Genomic DNA, 26,892 nt, shown 5'->3' on the forward strand with positions numbered 1-26,892 from the left:
CAGAGTGAAAGGCAGTAAGCCAGAGAGTAAAAGGCAGTAATAGCCAGTCTAGCTCCACCATGGAACTAGAGGCAATTGAGATGTTTTCTTGGAATGACAGGATTCTGTAGGCTCTGGATCCCTTGTTCCTCAAGACTACCTTGGAAAGTAGTAAAAGAACGCTTGGGGGAGAAACCAAGATGGCGGCATAGGTAAACACCTGAAATTGCTGCCTCGCACAACCACTTCAAAAATACAACTAAAAGACAAAACAGACATCATCCAGAACCACAGGAAGGCTGGCTGAGTGGAAATTCTACAACTAGAAGGAAAGAGAAAAGCACACTGAGACTCAGAGGAGGTGCGTAACTAAGTGCAGAGGTATGGAGGCACGTGCGGAAAGGGTGGGCAACTGAGGACACGGTTGTCTTTTTCAATCGGGAGGGATCTCAAGCTCCTGACTGCTCCAAACTCCACGCTCCCGCTCTGAACCGTAGTTCCGGGCTAGTCTCTGGGGACCCAGACTCATACGGGGAGACAATGGACTGTCTGGCATCGGGCGGAACTCGAGGGTGGCTTTCTCTCAGAAGAGCTTGCAGTGATTACCGCGGACACTGAGACCCGGGACCTCTTAGGGCAGGACTGAGGATCAGCCAAAGCTGTTTGCTCTGCCCTGTTGATTCCCTGAGACCCCGACCGACCCAAGCGGTGTGCAGAGGCTTTTGCATAAGAATGACCTGGCCCTATGCAATGTAAAATTACCTAACAAACTGCAGCTGGGTCAGAGAGACCCAGAACATCCAAAAGAAGGCCCAAGGCCCCACAGCAGCTTGCATTGCTTCACAGCTGGGCCTCATCTGGGCACCTCCAAATCCCAAACAAAGAAGAGGAATCTGCAGATCTCTCTGTAGCTCCTGCTGGGTAGCCTCAGGCAGAGGCTAAATTAGCACCTCCTTAGAGATCCAAGTGCCAGTGTACCCAGTGGTCAGAGTGGGATCATCCAGATTACAACTCCTCAGATCCATAAGGGACACACTCAGGGGGCAGACTCAGTGAGCGCCAAAGCCCCACTGAAGCAAGTCTTGCCCCAGAAGGGTGTCTCCAGCACAGAAGTTCTCCCACCTTAGACACAGCTGATTCTCACAGCCAATTGGCCTGGACGTCAATTCCTCCCAGTGATACCAACTACAATCAAGGCTTAACTACAACAAGACTGTGCACACAGCCCACAAAGGGGTGCACCAAGAGTGTCCACCTCAGGTAATTGGGGAGGCTGAGCTACTGGGCCCTATAGGACACCTCGCACAGAAAGCCACCCTATCAACACAGGGAAGCAGCCAAAATGTGGAGAAAAACAAACAGGTCACAAATGACAGAAATGGAGCAAAGCAAACTACTGGATATAGAGTTCAAAACCACAGTTTTAAGGTTTCTCAAGAATTTTCTAGAAACTGCCGATAAATTTAGTGAGACTCTCAATAAATCTAGTGAGACCCTAGAGGATATGAAAAAGGACCAACTAGAAATTAAGCATACACTGACTGAAATAAAGAATATTATTCAGAGGTCCAACAGCAGACTAGAGGATCGCAAGAATCAAGTCAAAGATTTGAAATACGAAGAAGTAAAAACACCCAACCGGAAAAGCAAAAAGAAAAAAGAATCCAAAAATATGAAGATAGTATAAGGAGCCTCTGGGACAACTTCAAGCGAACCAACATCTTAATTACAGAGGTGCCAGAAGAAGAGAGAGAGCAAGATATTGAAAACCTATTTGAAGAAATAATGGCAGAAAACTTCCCCACCTCGTGAAAGAAATAGACTTACAAGTCCAGGAAGCGCAGAGAACCCCAAACAAAAGGAATCCAAAGAGGACCACATCAAGACACATCATAATTAAAATGCCAAGAGCAAAAGACAAAGAGAGAATCTTAAAAGCAGCAAGAGAAAAACAGTTAGTTACCTACAAGGGAGTACCCATACAACTGTCAGCTGATTTCTCAACAGAAATTATGCAGGCCAGAAGGGAGTGGCAAGAAATATTCCAAGTGATGAATAGCAAGAACCTACAACCAAGATTACTCTACCCAGCAAAGCTATCATTCAGAATTGAAGGTCAGAGAAAGAGCTTCACAGATAAGAAAAAGCTAAAGGAGTCCATCACCACCAAACCAGTATTATACGAAATGCTGAAAGGTGTTCTTTAAGAAGAGGAAGAAGAAGAAAAAGGTAAAGATAAAAATTATGAACAACAAGTACATATCTATCAACAAGTGAATCTAAAAATCAAGTGAATAAAAAATCTGATGAACAGAATAAACTGGTGAATAGAATAGAATCAGGGGCATAGAAAGGGAGTGGACTGACAATTCTTGGGGGGAAAGGGGTGTGGGGGGTGCAGGAAGAGACTGGACAAAAATCGTACACCTATGGATGAGGTCAGTGGCGGGGTGGGTAAGGGCAGAGGGTGGGGTGGGAACCGGTGGAGGGGAGCTATGGGGGAAAAAATGAGGAACTGTAATAATCTGAACAATAAAGATTTAATTGAAAAAAAGAAAAAAAGAAAAGAACCCCTGGGAAGGAAGCACTATATGAAGTTAGTTCAGGTAATAGTGACCACAGGCATGAGAAGAATATTAATAGTGTTATGGCTAGCTGTGTACAATGCATATAATAGACCTGTGGTACCACTTTAAGGCAGTCCAGGCCTGGGGAATGTTACCTGGAAAAGACTGGAAGGTGGGCATTACAGTAATGTTCCTTGGTCCTGGAAGATTCAAGTATTTATTAGTGTTAGTAAACAGCTTTCATGGATGGGTAGATCATTCCCATGATGAAGTGAAAGGAGCAATGAAGTTGTAAAGGTCTGCTTAAGGAAATAATACCTATGTTAGGACTCCCCTAGATCTTTCAGAGTGACAATGGGCTGGCTTTTACAGTGGCTGTAGCATTGGGCTCTCCATCTTAGGTGGAGCTTACATTCTTCATGGAGACCACAGTCCTCAGTTAAAACAGAATAATGCTGCCGAAACCGGTTTGGCTCAGTGGATAGAGCGTCGGCTTGCAGACTGAGAGGTCCCAGGTTTGATTCCGGTCAAGGGCATGTACCTTGGTTGCGGGCACGTCCCCAGTGGGGGCTGTGCAGGAGGCAGCTGATCGATGTTTCTCTCTCATTGATGTTTCTAGCTCTCTATCTCTCTCCCTTCCTCTCTGTAAAAAATCAATAAAATATATTTAAAAAAAAACAAAAAAACAGAATAATGCAATCAACTGCTCAAAAAGACCCTAGTCAAAATGTACCAAGAAACCCATAAGACCTGGTTTAATTACTGACTGTCCTAACCCAGACCAGAGCAGCACCTAAAGGAATACTTAAGTTGACTACTTTTGAATTTATGTATGGTAGGCCTTAATAGGCTCCTCTAAAATTTTAGGGTGCCAAGACCCACTTATAAAACAGGCCGTTAAACATATAATCCACTTAGGACAGGTAACTTAAAACTTAAATATGCTAACCGAGTGGTCGGCAAACTGTGGCTCGCGAGCCACATGCGGCTCTTTGGCCCCTTGAGTGTGGCCACTAAGTTTCAATCGCACTGTACATGCACACCCGCAGGTGGTATTTTGTGGAAGAGCCACACTCAAGGGGCCGCAGTTTGCCAACCACTGTGCTAACCTGATTTTACCCACACAAACAGATACTAAGGTACACCTATATGATCCAGGGAACCAGGTATATTTAACATGTTAAGCGCCAAGCCTGTTTTGTCTTCCTTCCCATTTATTCCGCGATATCCGATTTCACCAATATGCTGGCGGCCGGAGACTGACGAGGTCCAAATGAGAAAGTATAGTGACTGACATGGCGCTTAACGTGCTAAAAACATGGAAATCAAGATTCCTGCAAGATCAACTGAACCCAATATGGACAGGTCCTCATTTTGTGTTACTAACAACTCATTTTTGCTGGATAGATCACTCTGGACTGAAGCAAGCTCTATCACCCAGTGAGAACAAGGATCCAGATCCACAGTACTCTTGTCAACCTGTCTGACCTTCAAGCTGCTCTTCAAAAGAAGTGATGACTATTATGCACTCTTGTTCTTAGGAATCCCAGGACCTAGGGGACTCCGTGACTGTCATAAGTCAGGCAGCCAGAGAATTTGTCCATGTTCAGCAGGAAGTAGTTACACAAGTATGACCTTCATGCCTATTCCTGCAAGAATGAGGAGTGAAAAATCTCAAGGAAATTGTTAAAATAGGACAAGGGTCTCAAGGTCTAGGTAGTTCTAAATGTTCTTACTAAATGTTATCCTTACTAAATGTTAGAATGTAGCACAGTATTTTGTAAACCAGCTGTAAACAGGATGAGCTTGAGGGGAACACAACTGGATGACAGTAGCCAACTGCAAACACGAAATTAACATGTAATTGATCAAATAGCATACATAAGCAATGACTGAACCTTCCTTCCAAGACGCAGAGCTTTGAATATGAATCCCATTCTCCACTACTTGCTGCAAATAAATCAAACTACCTTGCAACAAAAATATCTCATTCTTGAATAGAGCATCCCAAGTGTCAAATACCTTGAGTTTAGTAACAAAAGAGGGAAGACAGAAAAACCAAATGCAATTAGTGATTTTTTATTACATGAACTAGTGGCCCGGTGCACGAAATTGATGCACATTAAAAGGGAATTAATTAGAAGAAATATTTTAATATTGCTATTTGTCCTTTCTCTATAATAGAAGTGTCAGAGATGAAAGAAAATTAGTAAAATGTATATAAAAATCTCCCTCCTGTCAGTCTGGGGCACGCCGCGGGACCCAGAGTCAAGTCCCCACCCACCCGCGTGCACCTCAAAATCGTGCAAGACCCAGACCCGGCTGGCCCCACCCCCATTGGGGGAGATCCAGACCCGGCCGGCCCCACTCTCATCAAGCCCTGTTGGGTGGGGGTGCGCAGCCTCAGGTCCCCCAGCCCAGTGCCGGGCAGGGGGCACAGCCTCAGGTGCCTCGGCCCAGTGCCGGATGGGGGGGGTGCAGCCTCAGGTCCCCCAGCCTGGTGCTGGGGAGCGAGACCTGAGGTCCCCTGGCCCGGCGTAAGGGCATGGGGCGTGGCCTGAGATCCCCCGTCAAGCCCTGCTGGGCTGAGGACATGACCTCAGGACCCCTGGCTCGGTGCTGGGGTGGGGGTGCGGCCTGAGGTTCCCCACCCTGGCCTGGCGCCATGCAGCTTCAGGTCCCTGCTGATTGCTCGTTACGGCTCGTTATGGGAACCCCGCCTCCGCTGTGGGCACAGCCATCTTGTGATGGCGCGAGGGTCAATTTACATATTACATCTTTATTATATAGGATAACAGACATCAAAGTGTCTATGTATTTCCCAATGAAATGTTATCTCCCTGTTTTCAACTTAAATCTTAGCAACTGACCTGAGATTCCAGCAACTTCTTGCTCTGCCACAAATGATTCTTATATCCATACAGTGTAACAGTTTCAAGGTCCTGTATTTGTATCCCTTCATCAAGTTGTTTGTCAGAATAATTCTATTCAATGTCCTAGTAATAAATCCAATGGAATTTTCATCTTTCTCTCATTAACTATCACGTCTGCTATTGTAGATCAGAAATTTTCAATAGGTGTGCTGCAACAGGCACACTGCTGAGTGGCAAAAATTATTTTTCTAATTAAATTTATTAGGGTGACATCGGTCAACATAAACATAGATTTCAGGTTTGAGTTCCTATATTACAAGACATGTATACTGCATCATTGGCTCACTACGCAAAGTCAAATCTTCTCCTGTCACCATATATTAAGACCCCTTCTCCCTCACCCACTTCTGTCTTGCAACCACCACACTGCTGTTTGTGTTCACAGTTTAGTTTTATATCCCACAAATGAGTGAAATCATATAGTTGTTAGCTATTTCTGACAGACTTATTTCACTTAGTATAATGTGCTCAAGGTCCATCCATATTGTTTCAACTGTTGCTATTTCATCCTTTCTTATGGCTGAATCGTATTACATTGTGTATTTGTACCCCACCTTATTTAAATAGTCCTCTATCACAAGACACTTTGGTTGTTTCCATGTCTTGGCCACTGTGAATAATTCTGCAGTAAACATAGGGGCGCATATATCTTTGTGAATGCATGATTTTGAGGTTTTCAGGTATATGCCCAGGAGAGGGATTGCTGGGTCATATGGTAGCTCTATTCTTAATTTTTTCTTGGAATCACCAGACTGCTCTCCATAGTTGTACCAGTCTACATTCCCACCAGCAGTGGATGAGGGTTCCCTTTTTTCCACAACCTCTCCACACTTGTTATTGCTTGTATTGTTGTTAATGGCCACTCTAATGAGGTGGTATCTCATTATAGTTTGTTGAAAATTATCTGTCCATCTACATGTAGTTTCATACTTGGGCTCTCAATTCAATATCACTAATCTGTGTGTATCTTTCTCTACCAATACCATGCTGTTTTGATTATTATAGCTCAAAGTATACTTTGAAGTCAGGTAGCATGATACCTCCGCTTCATTATTTTTTCTCAGGATTGCCTCTGTGGATCCAAACAAATGATGACTTCCTGTCTTCTCATTAAAAAATGACATTGGGATTTTGATGGGGATTGCATTAAATCTGTATATTGCTTTGGGTGACACAGCCATTTTAATTATGTTGATTCTTGCAATCCATGAACATGGGATATTTTTCCATTTTGTTGTGTATTTTTAGTGTCTTTTAATAATGCTTTGTAGTTTCCCCTGGAATGAACCTCACTTGACCGTGATATATTATTTTTTGGATGTATAGTTGTATTTGATTTGCTAGTATTTTGTTTAGGATTTTTGCATCTGTATTCATCAGAAATTTTGGTCTGCAGTTTTCTTTCTTTGTGTTATCTTTGCCACGTTTTGGTATCAGGGTTATTCTGGCCTCATAGAATGTGTTAAGACGTATTGCCTCGGAGAGAGAATCAAGATGGCAGCATAGGTAAACACCTGTACTTGCTGCCTCCCACAACCACATCAAAATTACAACTAAAATACATAACAAGTATCATGCAGAACCATGGGAAAGCTGGATGAGTCAAAGTACTATAACTAGAGAAGTAAAGAAGAAAGCGCATTGAGACTGGTAGGAGGTGCAGAGGTGCAGAACGGCCTGGCACCCGGGCGTGCCACTTTTTTAACACGTTAAGCACCATGTCAGTGATCGGTGACTGACACTATACTTTCCATCCAGACCGGTCAGTCACTGGTACTGCCAGCATATCGGTGAAATCAGATACCACGGGCTAAACGGAAAGGAAGACAAAAGAGGCTTGGCGTTTAACGTGTTAATCGGGAGGGAGATACAAGCTCCCGCTTGCTCTGAGCTCCAGTGCCAGGTGAGACTCTGGGTGACCCAGGCACATACGAGGAGAAACTGGATTGTCTGGCATTGGGGCAGGAATGCAGGAGCAGCTTTCTTCCAGGTGGAGGTGCTCGCAATGGTCATTGTTCCTGTGCTGGGACCTTCCCAGTGCAGGGCTGATTGGCAGCCATTGCTGTTTGCTCCACCCTGGAGATTCCCTGAGACCCTGCCCTACCTGATTTTACAACCCCACCTCAAGCTGTGCGCAGCAGCTTTTGCATATGAATGGCCTGTCCTTTCTCAGCCTAAAACCTGTCAAACAAGCTGAAGCTGGGTCAGGGAGCCCCAAAGCTATCAAAACAAGGCCCAAGGCCAGCCCCAGCCGCAGCCTGCCTTGCTTCACAGCTGGGCCTCGTCTGGGCACTTCCAAACCTGATACAAAGAGGAGGAATCTGCAGATCTCTCTGTAGCTCCTGCTGGGTGGCCCCAGCCAGTGGCTGACTTTGCACCTCCTTGGAGATCCAAGAGACAGTGTACCCAGTGGTCAATGTGAGACCATACCAGATTATAACTCTTCCCATCCACAAGTGACACACTCAAGGGGAGACTCACTGAGCACCAAAGCCCCACTGAAGCAAGTCCCGCCCCATAAGGGTATCTCCTACACAGCAGCTCTTCCACTGTAGACACAGCTGGTCCTCACAGCCAATTGGCCTGGAGGTCTATTCCTCCCAGTGATACCAACGGCAATCAAGGCTCAACTACAACAAGACTGTGCAAAGGGATGCACCAAGAGCGTCCACCTCAGGTGATTGGGGAGGCTGAACCACTGAGCCCTATAGGACACCTACCACACAAGGTCACTCTATCAACTCAAGGAGACTTAGCAGCTACCCAATACACAGAAACAAACAAAGGGAAGCAGCCAAAATGCGGAGACAAAGAAAAAAGTCACAAATGAAAGAAATGGAGGAAAACAAACTACTGGATATAGAGTTCAAAACCACAGTTATAAGGTTATTCAAAAATCTTCTAGAAACCTCCGAGGAACTTAATGAGATCTTCAAGGATCTTAGTGAGAATGCCAAACAAAAAAAAAAAAAAAAAAAAAGGAAAAGGACCAGTCAGAAATTAAGCATACACCGACTGAAATATAGAATAATATACAGAGATCCAACAACAGACTAGACGCAGTGGTTCTCAACCTTCTGGCCCTTCAAATACAGTTCCTCATGTTGTGACCAAACCATAAAATTATTTTCATTGCTACTTCATAACTGCAATGTTGCTACTGTTTGAATTGTAATGTAAATATCTGATATGGAGGATGGTCTTAGGCAACCCCTGTGAAAGGGTTGTTCGACCGCCAAAGGGGCCGTGACCCACAGGTTGAGATCTGCTGAACTAGAGGATCCCAAGAATTAAGTCAAAGGTTTGAAATGCGAAGAAGCAAAAAACACCCAACCGGAAAAGCAAAATGAAAAAAGAATCCGAAAATACAAAGATAGTGTAAGGAGCCTCTGGGACAACTTCAAGCGCACTAATATCAGAATTATTGGGGTGCCAGAAGATGAGAGATAGCAAGATATTGAAAACCTATTTGAAGAAATAATGGCAGAAAACTTCCCCACTTGGTGAAAGAAATGGACTTACAGGTCCAAGAAGCGCAGAGAACCCCAAACAAAAGGAATCCAAAGAGGACCACACCAAGACACATCATAATTAAAATGCCAAGGGCAAAAGACAAAGAGAGAATCTTAAAAGCAGCAAGAGAAAGAGACTCAATTACCTACAAGGGAATACCCATAGGACTGTCAGCTGATTTCTCAACAGAAACTTTGCAGGCCAGAAGGGAATGGCAAGAAATATTCAAAGTGCTGAATACCAAGAACCTACCACCAAGATTACTTTATCCAGCAAAGCTATCATTCAGAATTGAAGGTCAGATAAAGAGCTTCACAGATAAGGAAAAGCTAAAGGAGTTCATCACCACTAAACCAGTATTATACGAAATGCTGAAAGGTATCCTTTAAGAAGAGGAAGAAGAAAAAGGTAAAGATACAAATAGTGAACAACAAACATGCATCTATCAACAAGTGAATCTAAGAATCAAGTGAATAAATAATCTGATGTACAGAATGAACTGGTGATTATAATGAATCAGGGACATAGAAAGGGAATGGACAGACTATTCTTGCGGGGGAAAGGGGAATGGGAGATTCGGGAAGAGACTGGACAAAAATCGTGCACCTATGGATGAGGACAGTGGGTGGGGAGTGTGGGCGGAAGGTGGGGCGGGAACTGGGAGGAGGGGAGTTATGGGGAGGAAAAAAAAGAGGAACAAATGTAATCTGAACAATAAAGATTTAATTAAAAAAAAAAAAAAAAAGAGCTTCACAGACAAGAAAAAGCTAAAGGAGTTCATCACAACCAAACCAGTATTATATGAAACTAGAGGCCCGGTGCACAAAAATTTGTGCACTGGGGGGGGGGGGGTCCCTCAGCCCAGCCTGCGTCCATTTGCAGTCCAGGACCCCTTGGGGGATGTCCACCTGTTGACTTAGGCCCACTCCCTGGGGGATCAGGCCTAAGCTTGCAGTCAGACATCCTTCTGGCAGCCAGGGAGCCCTCGGGGGATGTCCGACTAAAGGCATAGGCCCCCAAGGGATCAGGCCGAAACCGTTAGCTGGACATTCTTTGTGCTGCCACGGAGGTGAGGTGGGAGAGGCTCCTGTAACCACCTCTGCGCTGACCAGCCATGAGCCAGCTTCTGAGTGGCACTCTCCATATGGAAGTGCACTGACCACCAGGGGGCAGATCCTGCATTGGGCGTCTGCCCCCTGGTGGCCAGTGCGCATCATAGCAACCGGCCATTCTGCCGTTCATTCAGTTTGCATATTAGCCTTTTATTATTGTTATATAGGATGTCCCTATTTCCCCCCTTTTGCCCCCTCTACCCAGCTCTTGCCCCCCACTTCTCTCTGGCCATCACCATACTGTTGTCTGTGTCCATGGGTTGTGCATATATTTTCTTTGGCTAATCCCTTCTTTAAATTCACTTCTTTAAATTTTTATTTTCAGATAAGTGCTTATAACTGCACTATTATATATTTTCTATTATAGAAAATATAGAATTAAGATATTTAGAATTAAGATATTTTTTAATTGAACCCTTGTAAATTTTAGCACAATTTAATAAATTATGCTAGAAGCAATTAGGAGATTTTTCATGTAATGCAGATACATTTCAATTAATATTTTATTAATTTTTAATTTTTTAATATTTTAATTTGAAATAATCTCATACATGTAAAAAAAACTATAAAATACTACAGCATATTATATGTACCCTTCACCCAATTTCTTAGGTGTTAATAATTTAAACATAACCATTATACAACTAACAAAATCTGGAATATATTTTTCTTATAATCTCTTTAATATTACTTAATCCATTTACTTTGTTTTTGTTAATCTTCACCCAAGGATATTTTTCCATTGAATTTTAGAGAGAGTGAAGGGAAAGGGAGAGACACATTGATTGGTTGACTCCTGCACATGCTCTGATAGGGACTAGGGATCAAGCCAGCAACTGATGTACATGCCCTTGACTGGAATCTAACCTGGGACCCTTCAGTCCAAGGGCTAATGCTCTATCCACTGAGCAAAACAGGTTGCAGCTTAATTCATTTACTTTTAATCTATATGTGTCTTTATATTTTATATTTAAAGTGGGTATTGTTTTTGATTCAGCCTCATAATCTGTCTTTTAATTGGTGCATTTATGCCACTGACTTTCAGAGTGCTTACTGATAGAGCTACTGCCATATCTGGAGGCTTCTGGGGCTTCTGGGGCCCGCCAGCGGCCGGCACCGATCCGGTCCGGGCGGCAGGCAGGCGGCTCCTGGGGCTTGCGGGGCCGGCCTGCCTGTGGCCGGGGACCGGATTGGGTCCCGGGCAGCAGGCCAGCAGCTTCTGGCGTTGCGCATGGGGGCCTGGATGGTGGCTCACGCTGTCCCACCCTGCCTGCACTGTGCAAATTAACCGCCATCTTTGTTGGTGGTTAATTTGCATATCTTGCTGATTAGCCAATGGGAGGCGTAGCGAAGGTATGGTCAATTACCATGTTTGGCTATTATAGATAGGATGCTGAAGGGTATTCTTTAAGAAGAGGAGTAAGAAGAAAAAGGTAAAGATAAAAAATTATGAGCAACAAAGTGAGAACACATACATATCTATCAAAAAGTAAATCTAAAAATCAAATGAATAAAATATCTGGTCAACAGAATAAACTTGTGAATGTAATAGAATCAGGGACATGGAAATGGAGCGGATTGACAATTCTCGAGGGAAAGGGAGTGTGGGAGGTGCGAGAAGAGATTGAATAAAGATCTTATATGCCTGTAAGCAGTACCTATGGACAAGGACAGTGGAGTGGTGAGGGCCTGGGGTGGGGTGGGAGCCGGGTGGGAGGGTGCTATGGGGGGGGGGGGGGGGAAGAGGGGCATCTGTAGTAATCTGAATAAAGATTAAAAAATTAAAATAAAATAAATTTTTAAAAATAAGTATTGCTTTTTGTTCAATTTTTTGGAAGAATTTGTGAAGGACAGATTTTAAATCTTTGACTGGTAGAATTCACTGGTGAAGCCATTTGGTTCTAGAGTTTTATTTTTGGGGAGGTTTTTGATGGTTCTTTCAATTTCCTCACATTGATCTATTTAGTGTTCCAATTCTTCATGATTTAGTCTAGGATGGTTATATATTTCTTAGGAACTTATCCATTTCTTCTAGATTAAGGAATTTGGAGCCATATAGTCTTTCATAATAGTTTAGTATAAACCTTTGTATATCTATGAAGATTATGGTGACCTCTCCTGTCTCATTTCTGATTTTGTTTATATGGGACTTTTCCCTTTTTTCCTTAATGAGTCTAGTCAGAGGTTTGTCAATTTTATTTTATTTTTTTATTTTTATTTTTTAATTAAATCTTTATTGTTCAGATTATTACATTTGTTCCTCTTTTTCCCCCCCCCCCATAACTCCCCTCTTCCCAGTTCCCACCCCACCCTCTGCCCTCACTCCCCACCCACTGTCCTCATCCATAGGTGCATGATTTTTGTCCAGTCTCTTCCCGCATCTCCCACACCCCTTTCCCCCGCAAGAACAGTCAGTCCATTCCCTTTCTATGTCCCTGATTCTATTACAATCACCAGTTCATTCTGTTCATCAGATTATTTATTCACTTGACTCTTAGATTCACTTGTTGATAGATGCGTATTTGTTGTTCATAATTTGTATCTTTACCTTTTTCTTCTTCTTCCTCTTCTTAAAGGATACCTTTCAGCATTTCGTATAATACTGGTTTAGTGGTGATGAACTCCTTTAGCTTTTCCTTATCTGTGAAGCTCTTTATCTGACCTTCAATTCTGAATGATAGCTTTGCTGGGCAGAGTAATCTTGGTTGTAAGTTCTTGCTATTCATCCCTTGGAATATTTCTTGCCATTCCCTTCTGGCCTGCAAAGTTTCTGTTGAGAAATCAGCTGACAGTCCTATGGGTACTCCCTTGTAGGTAACTGACTTTCTTTCTCTTGCTGCTTTTAAGATTCTCTCTTTGTCTTTTGCTCTTGGCATTTTAATTATGATGGGTCTTGGTGTGGTCCTCTTTGGATTCCTTTTGTTTGGGGTTCTCTGCGCTTCCTGGACTTGTAAGTCTATTTCTTTCATCAGGTAGGGGAAGTTTTCTGCCATTATTTCTTCAAATAGGTTTTCAATATCTTGTTCTCTCTCATCTCCTGGCACCCCTATAATTCGGATGTTGGTACGCTTGAAGCTGTCCCAGAGGCTCCTTACACTATCTTTGTATTTTCGGATTCTTTTTTCATTTTGTTTTTCCGGTTGGGTGTTTTTTGCTTCTTCGCATTTCAAATCTTTGACTTGATTCTTGCGCTCCTCTGGTCTGCTGTTGGGAGTCTGTATAATATTCTTTATTTCAGTCAGTGTATGCTTAATTTCTAGTTGGTCCTTTATCACAACATCGAGGGTCTCATTAGATTTCTTGTACATCTCATTAAGTTTATCGGCAGACTCTAGAAGACTCTTGAAAGACCTCAAAAGTGTGGTTTTGAATTCTATATCCAGCAGCCTGCTTTCCTCCAGTTCTGTCATTTGTGTCCTGTTTCTTTGTCTTGGCACTTTTTTATGATTCACTGTGTCGATAGAGTGGCTTTCTGTGCTAAGTGTCCCAATTACCTGAGGTAGACGCTCTTGGTGCACCCCCTTGTGGTCTTTGTGCGCAGTCTTGTTGTAGCTAAGCCTTGATTATTGTAGGTATCACTGGGAGGGATTTGACTTCCAGGCCAACTGGCTGTGAGAATCAGCTGTGTCTGCAGTGGGAGAACTTCTGTCCTCTAGGGAGGTGCTAATCTAGCCTTTGCCTGAGGCTATTCCGCAAATGCCTCTGTGCAGGGCTTGGGCGGGGCAGGTCCCAGGGGATCAACAGAGCGGGCGGAGCAAGCAGTTATGGCTGCTCTCAGTCCCGTCCCCAGAGGCTCTGCCTCTCAGTGTCCCAGCAACCGCTGCAAACCTCAGAGAGAAAGCTGCCCTCGAGATCCGACCGATGCCAGACAGTCCCGCTTCTCCCGTTTGAGTCTGCGTCCCTAGAGACTCGCCCAGAACTGGGGCTCAGAGCCTGAGACTCCCTCCAGATTGAAACAGACAACCTCGCCCTCAGCCACCAGCCTGCTCCACGCGCACCTCTGCACCTTAGTATTTCACTTCCGCACTGTGCCTCCTCTGAGTCTCGGTATGCTTTTCTCTTTCCTTCTAGTTGTGGAATTTCCACTCAGCCAGCCTTCCTGTGGTTCTGGGTGATGTCCATTCCATCTTTTAGTTGTATTTTTGAAGTGGTTGTGGGAGGCAGCAATCTCCGGTGTTTACCTATGCCGCCATCTTGGTTTCTCCCTTGTCAATTTTATTAATCTTTTCAAAGAACCAGCACTTTATTAATTTTTTTTGTATACTGTTTTTGTTCTCTATTTCATTTAGTTCTGCTCTAATTTTTATTTCATTTCTTCTGCTGAGTTTGGGTTGCTTTTGTTCTTTTTCTAGTTCTTTAAGATGTACTGTTAGGTTATTTACTCAGGACTTCTCTCATTTCTTGAGATAGGCCTGTAATGATATAAACTTCCCTCTTATTACTGCTTTCGCTGTATCCCAGAAGTGTTGATGTGTTCTACTGTCATTCTCATATAGATATCTTTAGATCTCTTCTTTAAAAATTTTTTTAAAATATATTTTATTTTTTATTGATTTCAGAGAGAAAGGGAGAGACAGAGAGAGAAAGAGAAGGAGGAGGAGGAAGAAAGGAAGGAGGGAGAGAGGAAGAGAGAGAAACATCAATGATGAGAGAGAATTATCGACTGCATGCCTACTGCACACCCCACACTGGGGATTGAGCCTGCAACCCAGGCATGTGCCCTGACCAGGAATTGAACTGTGAACTCCTGGTTCATAGGTTGACGCTCAACCACTGAACCACACTGGCCAGGCTTGATTTCATCTATTATTTCTATTTTGACCCAGTCATTTTTTTAATACATATTTTATTGATTTTTTTACAGAGGAAGGGAGAGGGATAGAGAGTTAGAAACATCGATGAGAGAGAAACATTGATCAGCTGCCTCCTGCACAACCCCTACTGGGGATGTGCCCACAATCAAGGTACATGCCCTTGACCGGAATCGAATCTGGGACCCTTCAGTCTGCAGGCTGACGCTCTATCCACTGAGCCAAACTGGTTAGGGCGACCCAGTCATTTTTTTAGTAGTATTTTGTTTACTCTCCATGTATTTATGGATTTCTCTACTTCTTTTTTGCAGTTGGTTGCAAATGTCAAGGCATCGTAGTTGGAGAATATGCTTGGTATAATTTCAATCTTCTTAAATTTGTTGATGCTAGTTTTGTGACCCAACATATGGTCTATCCTTGAAATGTTCCATTAGCACTGTAGAAGAATTTATAACTTGGATGTTCTGAGATGAAAGGTTCTGCAAATGTAAATTATGTTCATTTGGTCTAGTGTTTCATTTAAGGCCGATATTCCTTTATTGATTTTCTGTTTGGTTGATCTGACTACAGCTGTAAATTGATTATTAAGGTCCCCAACTATGACTGTTTGGATCTGTTTTTCCCTTCTGTGAGTAGTAGTTTTATATATTTTGGGTGCATATATATTAAGAAGTGTTATGTTTTCTTGGTAGTGTCCCCTTTATCATTATAAAGTGTCCACCTTTGTCTCGTGTTATCTTTAAATATATTTTGTCAGATAAAAGTATGGCTTCACCTACTATTCTGTGTTTGTTTGGAGAATTATTTTCCACCCTTTTACTTTGAATCTACTTTTTTTCTTTGCAGCTTAGATATGTCTCATGTAGACAGCATATGGTTGGGTTTGGTTTCTTTGATCCACTCTGCTATTCACTGCCTCTTTATTGGTGAACTCGACCATTTACATTTAGGAAATTATTGATGTACTAGTAGCCCAGTGCACGAAATTCGTGCACTCGGGGGGAGGGGGGGGCGGGGCGTCCCTCAGCCCGGCCTGCACCCTCTCGCAGTCCAGGAGCCCTCGGGGGATGTAGAGACCATCAGTCGGACACCCTTAGCACTGCCGTGGAGGTGGGAGAGGCTCCTGCCATCCCGCTGCGCTCGCCAGCCATGAGCCCAGCTTCTGGCTGAGCAGCGCTTCCCCTGTGGGAGCACACTGACTACCAGCTCCTGCATAGAGTATCTGCCCCCTGGTGGTCAGTGTGCATCATAGCGACTGGTCATTCTGACATTTGGTCGATTTGCATATTAGCCTTTTATTATATAGGATGAGCATTTCCTATAGCCATTTTATCTTTTGTTTTCTGGTAGTTCTGGGCCTCCATTGGTTCTTTTCCTTTGTTTTCTGTGTGTTGTTTTTGTTTGGTGGTATTCCATACTTCTTTCCTCTGTTTCCTCTTTTTGTAAGCTATATGTCCTGGTTTGGGAATTTTTGTGTGTGGTTACCATTAGGTTCAAAAAAGACAGACTTGCATATATACCATAGTTTTTTTTTTTCTTTTGAGTGCATCTGATGTTCATCCTCTTTTGCCAACACAGACCTTTAGCCCCTCCCCCTTTTATGTTTTTATTGTTGCAAATTATCCCTGCTTATGCTGTAAGTTTTTTGATGATCTTACTCGTAGTGTTGTGACCTTATGTTCTTTGTTTCTGGTAGAATAACTCCCTTTTGTATTTCCTGCAATGGAGGTTTTCTGGTGATAAACTCTCTCAGCTCCTGTATGTCTGGGAACGTTTTTATTTCTCCTTCATATTTAGTGAATAATTTTGCTGGATATAGTATTCATGGCTGGTAATGTCTCTCTTTCAGATGTATGAATATTTGGTTCCACTCTCTTCTGGCTTGTAGAGGTTCTGCTGAGAAGTCGGATGAAATTCTGATGGGTTTTCCTCTGTAGGTCACTTCCTTCTTTTCCCTGGCTGCTTTGAGAATTTTTTCTTTGTCATTAATTTTTGACAGCTTTAATACCAAGTGCCTTGGAGAGGGCCTCTTTGGATTGAGGTAAGTAGGTGTTGTGTATCATTCTTTCCATACGTTTGGGAAGTTCTCATCCACTATTTGTTTGAATAGACTCTCCATTCCATGCTCCCTCTCCTTCTCTTCCACAATGTCTATAATTCAAATATTGCTTTTTCCGATGGAGTCAGATAGTTCTTTTAGAGCTCTTTTATTATTTTTCTTTATACTTAGGTCTCTCTCTTCTTCCTTCTGCATCATTTCTAGATTCCTATCTTCGACATCACTCATTCTTTCCTTTATCTGGTTGCCTCTGTTTTCTATGCTCAATAGTTCACTCTTAAATACACACACACACACACACACAGAGGGAGAGGGAGGGAGGGAGGGAGGGAGGGAGGGAGGGAGGAGAGAGAGAGAGAGAGAGAGAGAGAGAGAGAGAGAGAGAGAATATGAATCATCAATCAGCTGCCTCCTGTACCACCCACACTGAGGACTGAGCACATGTGCCTCATCTGGGAATTGAACTGTGACCTCCTGGTTCATAGGTCAATACTCAACCACTGAAACACACAGGTCAGGCCAGTAGTTCACTCTTAATATCCTTAATTTCACATTTCATTTCTAGGATTTCTGATTTGTTCTTTTTTAAAGTTTCAATTTCTTCTGTAAAGTACTCATTTGGTACATTCGTTTTCTGAGTGCATTGTATTGCCTATCTGTATTTTCTCACATCTCTTTGAGTATTTTCAGATATGCAATCTTGAAATGTCATTTATGTCACGTATTTCCATGTGTTCCAGCTTGCCTTCTGGTGATTTTTCATTTTCATTCTGGTCATCCTCATTACTGTGCTTACACATGTTATTTGCTGTCCTCCTTTGTCTGTGCATTTATCTCTGAAGAGGCCTTTCTACTATTTTCCAGTGGATAGCAATGATTCGCAAGATTTTTTTTTTACCTCTGTAATCTCCGTCTTGAACCTCCCTGGCTTCCATAAGAGTACAGTCGCGCTCCTTGGGGATGGAGTTTGTTTTGCTCCCCACCATAATGGCAATTTTTTAAAAATTAAATCTTTATTGTTCAGATTATTACAGTTGTTCCTCTTTTTTCCTCCATAGCTCCCCTCCACCTGGTTCCCACCCCACTCCACTGTCCTCATCCATAGGTGTACGATTTTTGTCCAGTCTCTTCCCGCATCTCTCACACTCCTTTCCCCCCCGAAAATAGTCAGTCCACTCCCTTTCTATGCCCGATTCTATTATATTCACCAGTTTATTCTGTTCATCAGATTATTTATTCACTTGATTTTTAGATTCACTTGTTGATAGATATGTATTTGTTGTTCATAATTTTTATCTTTACCTTTTTCTTCTTCTTCCTCTTCTTAAAGGATACCTTTCAGCATTTCGTATAATACTGGTTTGGTGGTGATGAACTCCTTTAGCTTTTTCTTATCTGTGAAGCTCTTTATCTGACCTTCAATTCTGAATGATAGCTTTGCTGGGCAAAGCAATCTTGGTTGTAGGTTCTTGGTATTCATCACCATAATGGCAATTTTTGATCTCCGAGGGGTTACACCCTAAGGTCCCTCTTGGGCAGGGGTCCTCAAACTACGGCCCGCAGGCCACATGCAAATACAAATATCGTATTTGTTCCCGTTTTGTTTTTTTACTTCAAAATAAGATATGTGCAGTGTGCATAGGAATTTGTTCATAGTTTTTTTTAAAACTATAGTCCGGCCCTCCAACGGTCTGAGGGACAGTGAACTGGCCCCCTGTTTAAAAAGTTTGAGGACCCCTGCTCTTGGGGATCAGTCAAAGGGAAATACAGACATTCCTTGGGTTACGACGTACATCATTTCGTGGTTACGTCGCCATTTCCCATTTATAAAAAAAAAAAGTTGTCTTTTCGGCGTATGTACATGTGCTTTATGTTTTTTATTATTTATTTACAAGTAAAGATAAGGAACTGTTATCTTTTTTAAAATTATTTTTACTGTTTCACTTCATTACTGCTGTGTATGTACTCGTGAGTGACATAGGTGCTTATGCAGGTGGGTTCCGACTTACGGCGAAAATCGCGTTAGGCTGCGCTATAGAAACGGATCTCTGATGTAACCCAAGGACCTACTGCAACAGCTCTTGATTTACAGATATGCTCAGGAACCCAACTCTAATGACAATGGGTGGTGAGTTTTGGGAGTCCTAGCAGCCAAAGGGCTCTGTGGTTCCATTTCTTTGTCTGAAATACCACGCCAGGCCTGACAGTGGAAAGCTGCAGCACAGAACCCCGTGCTTTGTCAGGCATCTTGACTCAGACACTGCTCTCTCACCACTCGCCTTGCTAGACTGTGCCTCTCCCCCTCCCCTAGAGCTCTCTGTTCCTCCATGCTGAAGGAGGTGCCTGCTCCCACTGGCTTTCTCCCCTCTCCCAACTGCCCCAGTTGCCAGTTCCCAGCTGCAGAGCTGCATCTGCACTTTCCTTCTCATCCCTTCATTTATTCCTGGTTGTCCTCCTTTAGATATTTCAATGCATAGGTCTCTCAGGCATGCGGCTGTGTTGAGCAGGGATTACTTTGTTGAGTTATAATTGGTTAACTTGTTGAAATTTCAGGGGGAGAGGATAAGGATCTGTCTCACACTGCCATTCCTCTGATGTCACTATGTGCATATTTTTAAAACATGAAATAGCTGATTTTTTAGTCATGGGCATGAACCTCTTTTCCCTTAGATTGTCAAATGAAAAATAATGACAATAGCCAACACAATAGCCATCCAGAGTGAATGAATCAAAATTACACCTATTTTTTTTTTTTTTGCCTGACTGGCTAAAAATGTATTTTTGGTGTACTGCAGAATTTTAAATTAACTTATGTGTGCCATAAGATAAACAAGATTGAAAATCACTGTTGTAAATTGATTTTTTAAAAATTATTGGTATTAGAGAGAGAGAAGAAGGGAGAGACACTGATTTGTTGTTCCACCTATCCAAGCACTCATTGGTTGATTCCTGAATGTGCCCTGACCAGGGATCAAACCCGCAACCTTGGTCTATCAGAACAATGCTCCAACCAACTGAGCTATCCGGCCAGGGCAATAGATTGCTTAATTTTTAAAAATTTTTACCTCTGTTGGTAATACACTCAATACTCCTCTATGCCTCAATTTTGGCTAAGTCATATTCATTGTTGAAAACCAAGTTTAGATCTTATCTACCCAGTAGGTGTTTGCTACCGTCATTCTGTGCGATATGTAATACCATGGGCCTGTCTCTCCATTATAACATTCAAAACATTGTACTATAGTTAATTACTTGATAACCGTTGTCAGTCCAAATTCTAAACACAAAAAACTATGTACATGGTTTTTTCTTTCTTTTTGTATACAACAAGTTGCCTAACACCAAAACAGTGCACCTCTCATTAAAATTACTTTAGGAGACAGTTTGATATTGCTAAGGTAATGAGAATAATCAAGAGTTTAAATTCCCCAAGATAGATATGAAGGAGAATTAAAAATAAATTAAATTTAAATACATTAAGATATATTTGCTTTTTTAATTATCTAAAACACCATTTTCCCCTTAAAACCAATTATAGTTACTAAATGAGAATAGAAAATATTCACAACAGATGTAAAATTAAAGGCTAATGACTAAGTTACCACTTATTTAAAATATCAATAAGTATCTCTATTTCACAAACTACTGAAAAATTAAAATGCCCTAGTTGTTTCATAAAGATAAACTTGATAAATATGTATTACCATGTATTAATTATTATAACCTACTATTACTAACATAAAAAGATATCATATATTAAATGTCAATTAGTCAAATAAATGGCACTTAAGAGAAATTACTTACATGTAATTATTCTTAGGTGAATGAACAGAAAGACTTTCCTAATAAAGGTTATGGTGACTGGTCAGATTTTCTTCTACCATTTCTAAGAGATACTTTCTTGTACAGTGTCTTCTTTTTTTTCTTGTACCATTTCTAAGACATATTAACATATACACCCTTTCCTTCTTATACAAAGGAAAAGCTGATATACTGCATTTTTCAAAGCATAAGTAGAGAAAATGTCAGTGTTTGCTTAGGCTAACATCTTCAGGTAACTTAGAGCAATTGCACACAGTGTACAATCATTCAGATATTACCCTTACTTAAAATAATAAATCATTAATTATAACTGTTAATAAATAACAAGAATAAAAAATGAACAGTGATCCCCCTGCCCCCAATGTTCCAGAAAGCAGCAAAGGAAATGATTAGATTCTGATTAAACTTTTCTAAAACTGGAAACTACTGGAAAGTAACCTGGACTTTCTGGAAAAAGCATTTACTATTGAAATTCACTAATAGTACCACAAATAAAAATCAAATGGTTGCATTTCCTTATGATGCTATAAAAATTAATATGATATTTAATATAATGGTTAATATAATGTGTGTTTGTGTCTGGCATATTTAGGGAGAATAGGTTTTTCTGAAGTATCTGGTTCATCAAGTCTGGGTTTCTAAATAAAATGTTAACACTTGGAGTGCGGGAAACGAGTTAAGTCGGCTCGCGTGAATTGCGCGTACTCCGCGGGAGCCGTCTTAACTCGGTTCATATAGATTTGCGGTGGAGTGCGGGAAACGTGTAAACTCGGGCCGATTGTAACTGCGTATTACCAAATATTTGTTTGTTTGCCGTTCACAAAGATACCTACCTGCGTATGCGAACCGTTTCATACCCATTGGGGTAATAGGTATCATAAAAATCCCTGATTTTGCGCGGGAAACCTAAATAATTGCCCGCGCCATCTTATATTTTGGCGGGAAATTCACCCGACACCGTAGTGTTAATGTCTATAAAAAGTGGTTCATTACAGAAATGTAGTAAACCATAATAAAATTCAGAAATTTAAAAAATAAACAGTATTATTATAAGTAGCATAACTATAAAATACTATTAAAAAGTGCTGCACCAGCCCGGTTGGTATGGCTTGGTGTTGAACGTTGTCCTATGAACCAGGAGGTTGGAGTTCCATTCACAGTCAGGGCACATGCCCAGGTTATGGGCTCAATCTCCAATGTGGGGTGTGCAGGAGGCAGCCGATCAATGATTCGCTTTCATCATTAATGTTTCTATCTCTCCCTCTCTCTTCCTCTCTGAAATCAATTTTAAAAAAAAGTGCTGCACTTGAATTTCATTATTAGTTGCTTTAATGGTAACCAGAAAGGAAGGTAGAGGAGAAAAGGTTAAAAACCATCATTAGGAGGAAAAAACAGCAATCTACAATTAGGCTATAGAAAATCTCTTTCTAAATTATTAGCATAATCAGAGCAGATAAATTTCATTAAATTAGATAAAATTAAGTTCATTTTACCTGTGCAGAGGTAATGTAACCATGTAAGTTTCCTTCCACTGAAATGCTGGCTGTAAAATAATTCAAACTGTAAAAAATTAAAAAAGTCAAATTATTTTCCGCTACTGTAACAACTTACCTGGCTATTACTACATTAAAAAAAGTTTTTAAAAAGTTCGTGTTATAAAAAGACATTATACCCCGTCAGGTATATCTACTTGTTTTACACATGAGAAAACACATCTGTGCAAGTCTCTAAACAACATATGAAAATTACTCCAGCTCTTTTCACTTACAAACTTGTCCAAGATACTTTATACTAAAATGCAGCCCTGCAAATTTGACTTTTTCTATAAAATCAGAAATAACATAGTGATTCAATATCATTTTTTAAAGTTATCAATTCAGACTTTATAAATATTAATTACAAACCAAAAACACTATCATAAATTTCAATATGAAAATACAAGTCATACTTTTATTTCTCATCTATTTGTCAATGTATATACCTTTGCTGAAGGAGAGGTTACCTATAAAGTGACATCCAATATTTAACTTCCACATCCAGTTGAACACTAATACAAGCAAAACTTCAGAGTACTTGTCTTTGTATTTTCTCTTGTTCATATTATTACAAAAAATTAACTTTAATATTCTATTATTGTAACTTTTAAAAAATTCATTTGTTGGACTGAATGTGCAATAGTAGGACACCAGTCCAAAAAACACAGATCATATCTTTTATTTACTTATTATTATTTTATATTCTTTAGAGAGGAAGGGAGAGGGAGAATGAGGGAAAGAGAGAGAAAAACATCAATTTGTAGTTCCACTTATTTATGCATTCATCTGACCAGGGAATGAATCTGCCATCTTGGCATATCAGGTCAACACTCTAACCAACTGAGCTACCCAGCCAGGACACAGTTATTATCTTTTAATGAGCTATTACATAATATAGTGAGAAAATAAAACTGATACATTAAAAAAATAAAAAGTCAACTTTATTGCAAAACTGAATACACAAATGTCACAATTCAGAATTGTGGACAGACTTTTATTAAGATTTTTTATTGATTTTAACAGAGAGAGGGAGCAGGAGAGAGAGAAACATCAATTGGCTGCCTCTTGCACACCCCCTACCGGGGATCAAGCCCACAACTCGGGGATGTGCCCTGACTGAGAATCAAACCAGTAACCTTTCAGTGCTCTGGACAACACCCAACCAACTGAGCCACACTGGCCAGAGTGTGGACAGACATTTTAGAATGATGTGTCATTGTGTCATATGTAATATTAGAGACCTGGTGCACAAATTCGTGCACAGGTGGGGCCCGGCTGGCCCACCCCAATAGGGGCCAACTGAGGCTGCACCAGCCGGGGGGAGGGAACGCAGGGGGTTGGCCGGCCGGCCCTGCGCCTTGGTCAAACTCCCGGTCGAGGAGACAATTTGCATATTAGCCTTTTATTATCTAGGATATCTAAAGCTTTTATTTGTGTATCAAACTTTACCATTTGTACTTTCAAAAAGAAGTTTAAATAAAGCAATTAGTAACATCTGACCTGTCAGCTGCACTATGCCCACTCATTACAATAAAACTGATCACTCTCAGCCAAGGAAATTAATAAATTCTTTCAGCAGTTTATTCCAACTTGGCTTACTCCTAGGAAACTCAAACTTGTTAAGCATGTTTTCCCTTCAAGAGTGCATCGATCTCCTCTATGAGCAAATCCATCAAACACTTTGCATGATAAACAGGAAATGACTGGCACTTGGAATACTTAAGATTTTCTTCCTGGTTCTAATGTAGATAAAGAGAAAATAAAAATATGTCACAAAAGGATCCCAGAAGTATGCTTTAACTAATTAATAATCTCCAAGGGTGTTGATAAAATTTAATTACTGTTATACAGCTTATAATTTAACTAGAGGCCTGGGGCACAAAATTCATACATGGGTAAGGTCCCTACGCCTGGCCGGCGATCAGGGCCAATCTGCAGGGTGACCGGCGGGGGGACCCCCGCTGGCACCCGCCTTGGCTGGCCTGGCGCTGCCCACTCGCTGGCCCTGCTCCCCACCGCCACTGCAGGTCGGGGCCTGTGGGCTGGGGGAAGCTCCTGAATTGAGTGTCTGCCCTCTGGTGGTCAGTGCGCATCATAGCGACCGGTCATCCCGCCGTTTCGTTGATTTACATATTAGAGTTATATAGGATTATTAAACATTTATAATGAATTAGTGGACAAAAGCAAATGAAAACATTTCTGAAACTGAGAAAAGTTTAAAATACTCTTTACAAATTATTTAACTGCAAACTAGCTTTATATATTCAAAGTGTATATATTCAAAGCTCTGAAGACACGTTTTACCTCTTTTTACTTTTACCTATTTTTACTCCTAGCAACTGGTACTACTACCAGTAAAGTTTTATTGATGATATCGATATGCCAAAAAAACCCATTTCTTTATACTTAAATATCTGAATAGCTAATCATAACAAAAAGATTCAGCTCTAAATGAGAATATTATAAATTTATTTGGTATTAAAAGACAAAAGCTGAGATCCTAGATGGCAGCTGACGGGATGGCAGGCTGTAAGATAGTGTGTGAGTGAGAGAGCAAAAGGAGAGTGCGTGGATGTGCAGGGAGTGTCTGTATTTGTGAGCGAGGGACAGTTATATTCCATATAACTGTTGGGAACTGGCGGATCAGGATCCCCTGGCTGGGCAGCATCTACTACTACTGAAATCTCTCCTGGAGCAGCCAGCTCTGCTGCACAGACAGTGCCATCTTGAAGGGGAGAGCGGCTGTGATTGGAAGCCCAGCCTTACCTTCAACCAGGGAGACCTCAGATACATCCTGGGCCCTACAGCCACAATGCCCAGGGACCAGCTGCCTTAGCTGTGAAGTGACAAACACTGAGACTCCGGCCTCTCCGGCCATGGGCACCTAAAGAGTTTGTCCAGAGGAGACAAGGTGGCGGCTGAATACACGGTCGGGTCCTGCGCCTTCTCACAGAGCAGATTATTTTCGTTGCTACTTCATAACTGTAATTTTGCTATTGTTATGAATTGTAATGTAAATATCTGATATGCAGGATGTATTTTCATTGTACGCGACCCACAGGTTGAGAACCGCTGAGATAGAAGGAACAGCTGAATTGAATAACACCCACTTGGAATTGGCGAATTAAACACAGCTGGTGAGGCAATCTGTGGATGAAAAGGTCAGAGATCGCCTGGAGAGAGATAAGATGTGGGATCCAGGCTGGAGGGAGAAATACGAACAGCAGGGACTAGAGTCTCAGAGGGAGACTGCGCCCCAACAAATCCACAGCCCTTAGGGTCAGTGTAGCCCTCGAATGTGGAAAGGGGTACACAGGGCTGCTGGCAGAGGGGATCTCTAGATCTAAGCCCACAGCCGTGGGAGACTGTGCCCAGAAAGGCAGCCTGAAGTTCTATACCGGCTGCGCAGTGCCAGGGGGGAGAAAAACTCGAGGCGGTGCAGTTGCTTTGTCTTTTTTACTTTCTTGCTTGCTAAGCCCAGTACATAGGATCTTCTGATTAAAAACACTCACTGAGACTGCAGGGGAAGGTTGTTTTTGAGGAAACTGGGGATCAGAATAAGGAGAGATGAGCAGGAAAGCACCTCTGGATCAGTCCGTCCCTTCAACCCAGTATTAATTGCAGCACGAAAAGAAGAGGTTACCACTGGGTCAAGGAGCCATTCGGTCCTGGAAACTAATCCAGAAACACCGCCACCCAGGGGATGTATCAGAAATTGACTCTTGTGTAAATACAACTGAAGGCAGGCAGAGAAACAAAGTGAGCAGAGAGATCCTGCTTGCCTGAACACAAGGTTGTGGCTTATGACAGAGAGGAGCGGTGGACTGCAGGGAACTTCAACACTGTGCTGACTAAATGACAGGAAACAGACGTGCCAGGCAGAACAGTAGAGAGGGGTCTTAAAACAGCCTCCATGGGTCATTGAAGCTCGCTGAAATGAACGAACTTCATTACTTTACTTTTTTTTTATCTTTTACTTAATTTAACTACAATTTTTTTCTTTTTTTCTCACTTTATTTTACTTTTTGTATTGTTATATTCTTATTTTGTTATTACTATTTTACCTTTTTAAAGTTTTATTTCATTTATTTTATATTTGGATTAGTGTTCTACGTTCTTTTTTTTAAATATATATTTTTATTGATTTCAGAGAGGAAGGGAGAGGGAGAAAGAAATAGAAACATCAACGATGAAAGAGAATCATTGATTGGCTGCCTCCTGCATGTCCCCCACTGGGGATCGAGCCCGAAACCCGGGCACATGCCCTTGACCAGAATCAAGCCTGGGAGCCTTCAGTCCACAGGATGACACTCTACCCACTGAGCCAAACCAGCGAGGGCAGTGTTCTACATTCTTTTTATTTTTTTTCTGGCATTATTTTACTCTATCTCAATTTTTCTTTTATGCCTACACTCTCTTCCTCACTTTTCCCTTTTTGCCTTGTTTCTCTTACCCTTTTCCTGCTGTTTTTCTCTAGCCTTTCTTTTGACTCGCTGTTAAAAATTGATCTTACTCATATATCTAATTTCCTCTCCCCTGCTCCAAGTCCATGCACACTTCT

General features: G+C 41.7%; 1 protein-coding gene across 3 annotated transcripts in view; it reads right to left on the reverse strand.

Annotated features, from left to right (window-relative positions):
• Positions 1–26,892, reverse strand: part of CUL2 (cullin 2) — a 163,543-nt gene that overhangs the window by 11,995 nt on the left and 124,656 nt on the right. For all 3 annotated transcript variants that reach the window (XM_070429466.1, XM_070429457.1, XM_070429476.1), the window contains exon 17: positions 22,290–22,356. In XM_070429466.1, coding sequence (XP_070285567.1) covers positions 22,290–22,356 — 67 coding nt within the window. The remainder of the gene's footprint in view (positions 1–22,289; positions 22,357–26,892) is intronic.

This window comes from Myotis yumanensis, unplaced genomic scaffold (assembly GCF_028538775.1).
Source record: "Myotis yumanensis isolate MYYU_CA2020_CCGP unplaced genomic scaffold, mMyoYum1.0.hap1 SCAF_1, whole genome shotgun sequence".
NCBI classification, from domain to species: domain Eukaryota; kingdom Metazoa; phylum Chordata; class Mammalia; order Chiroptera; family Vespertilionidae; genus Myotis; species Myotis yumanensis.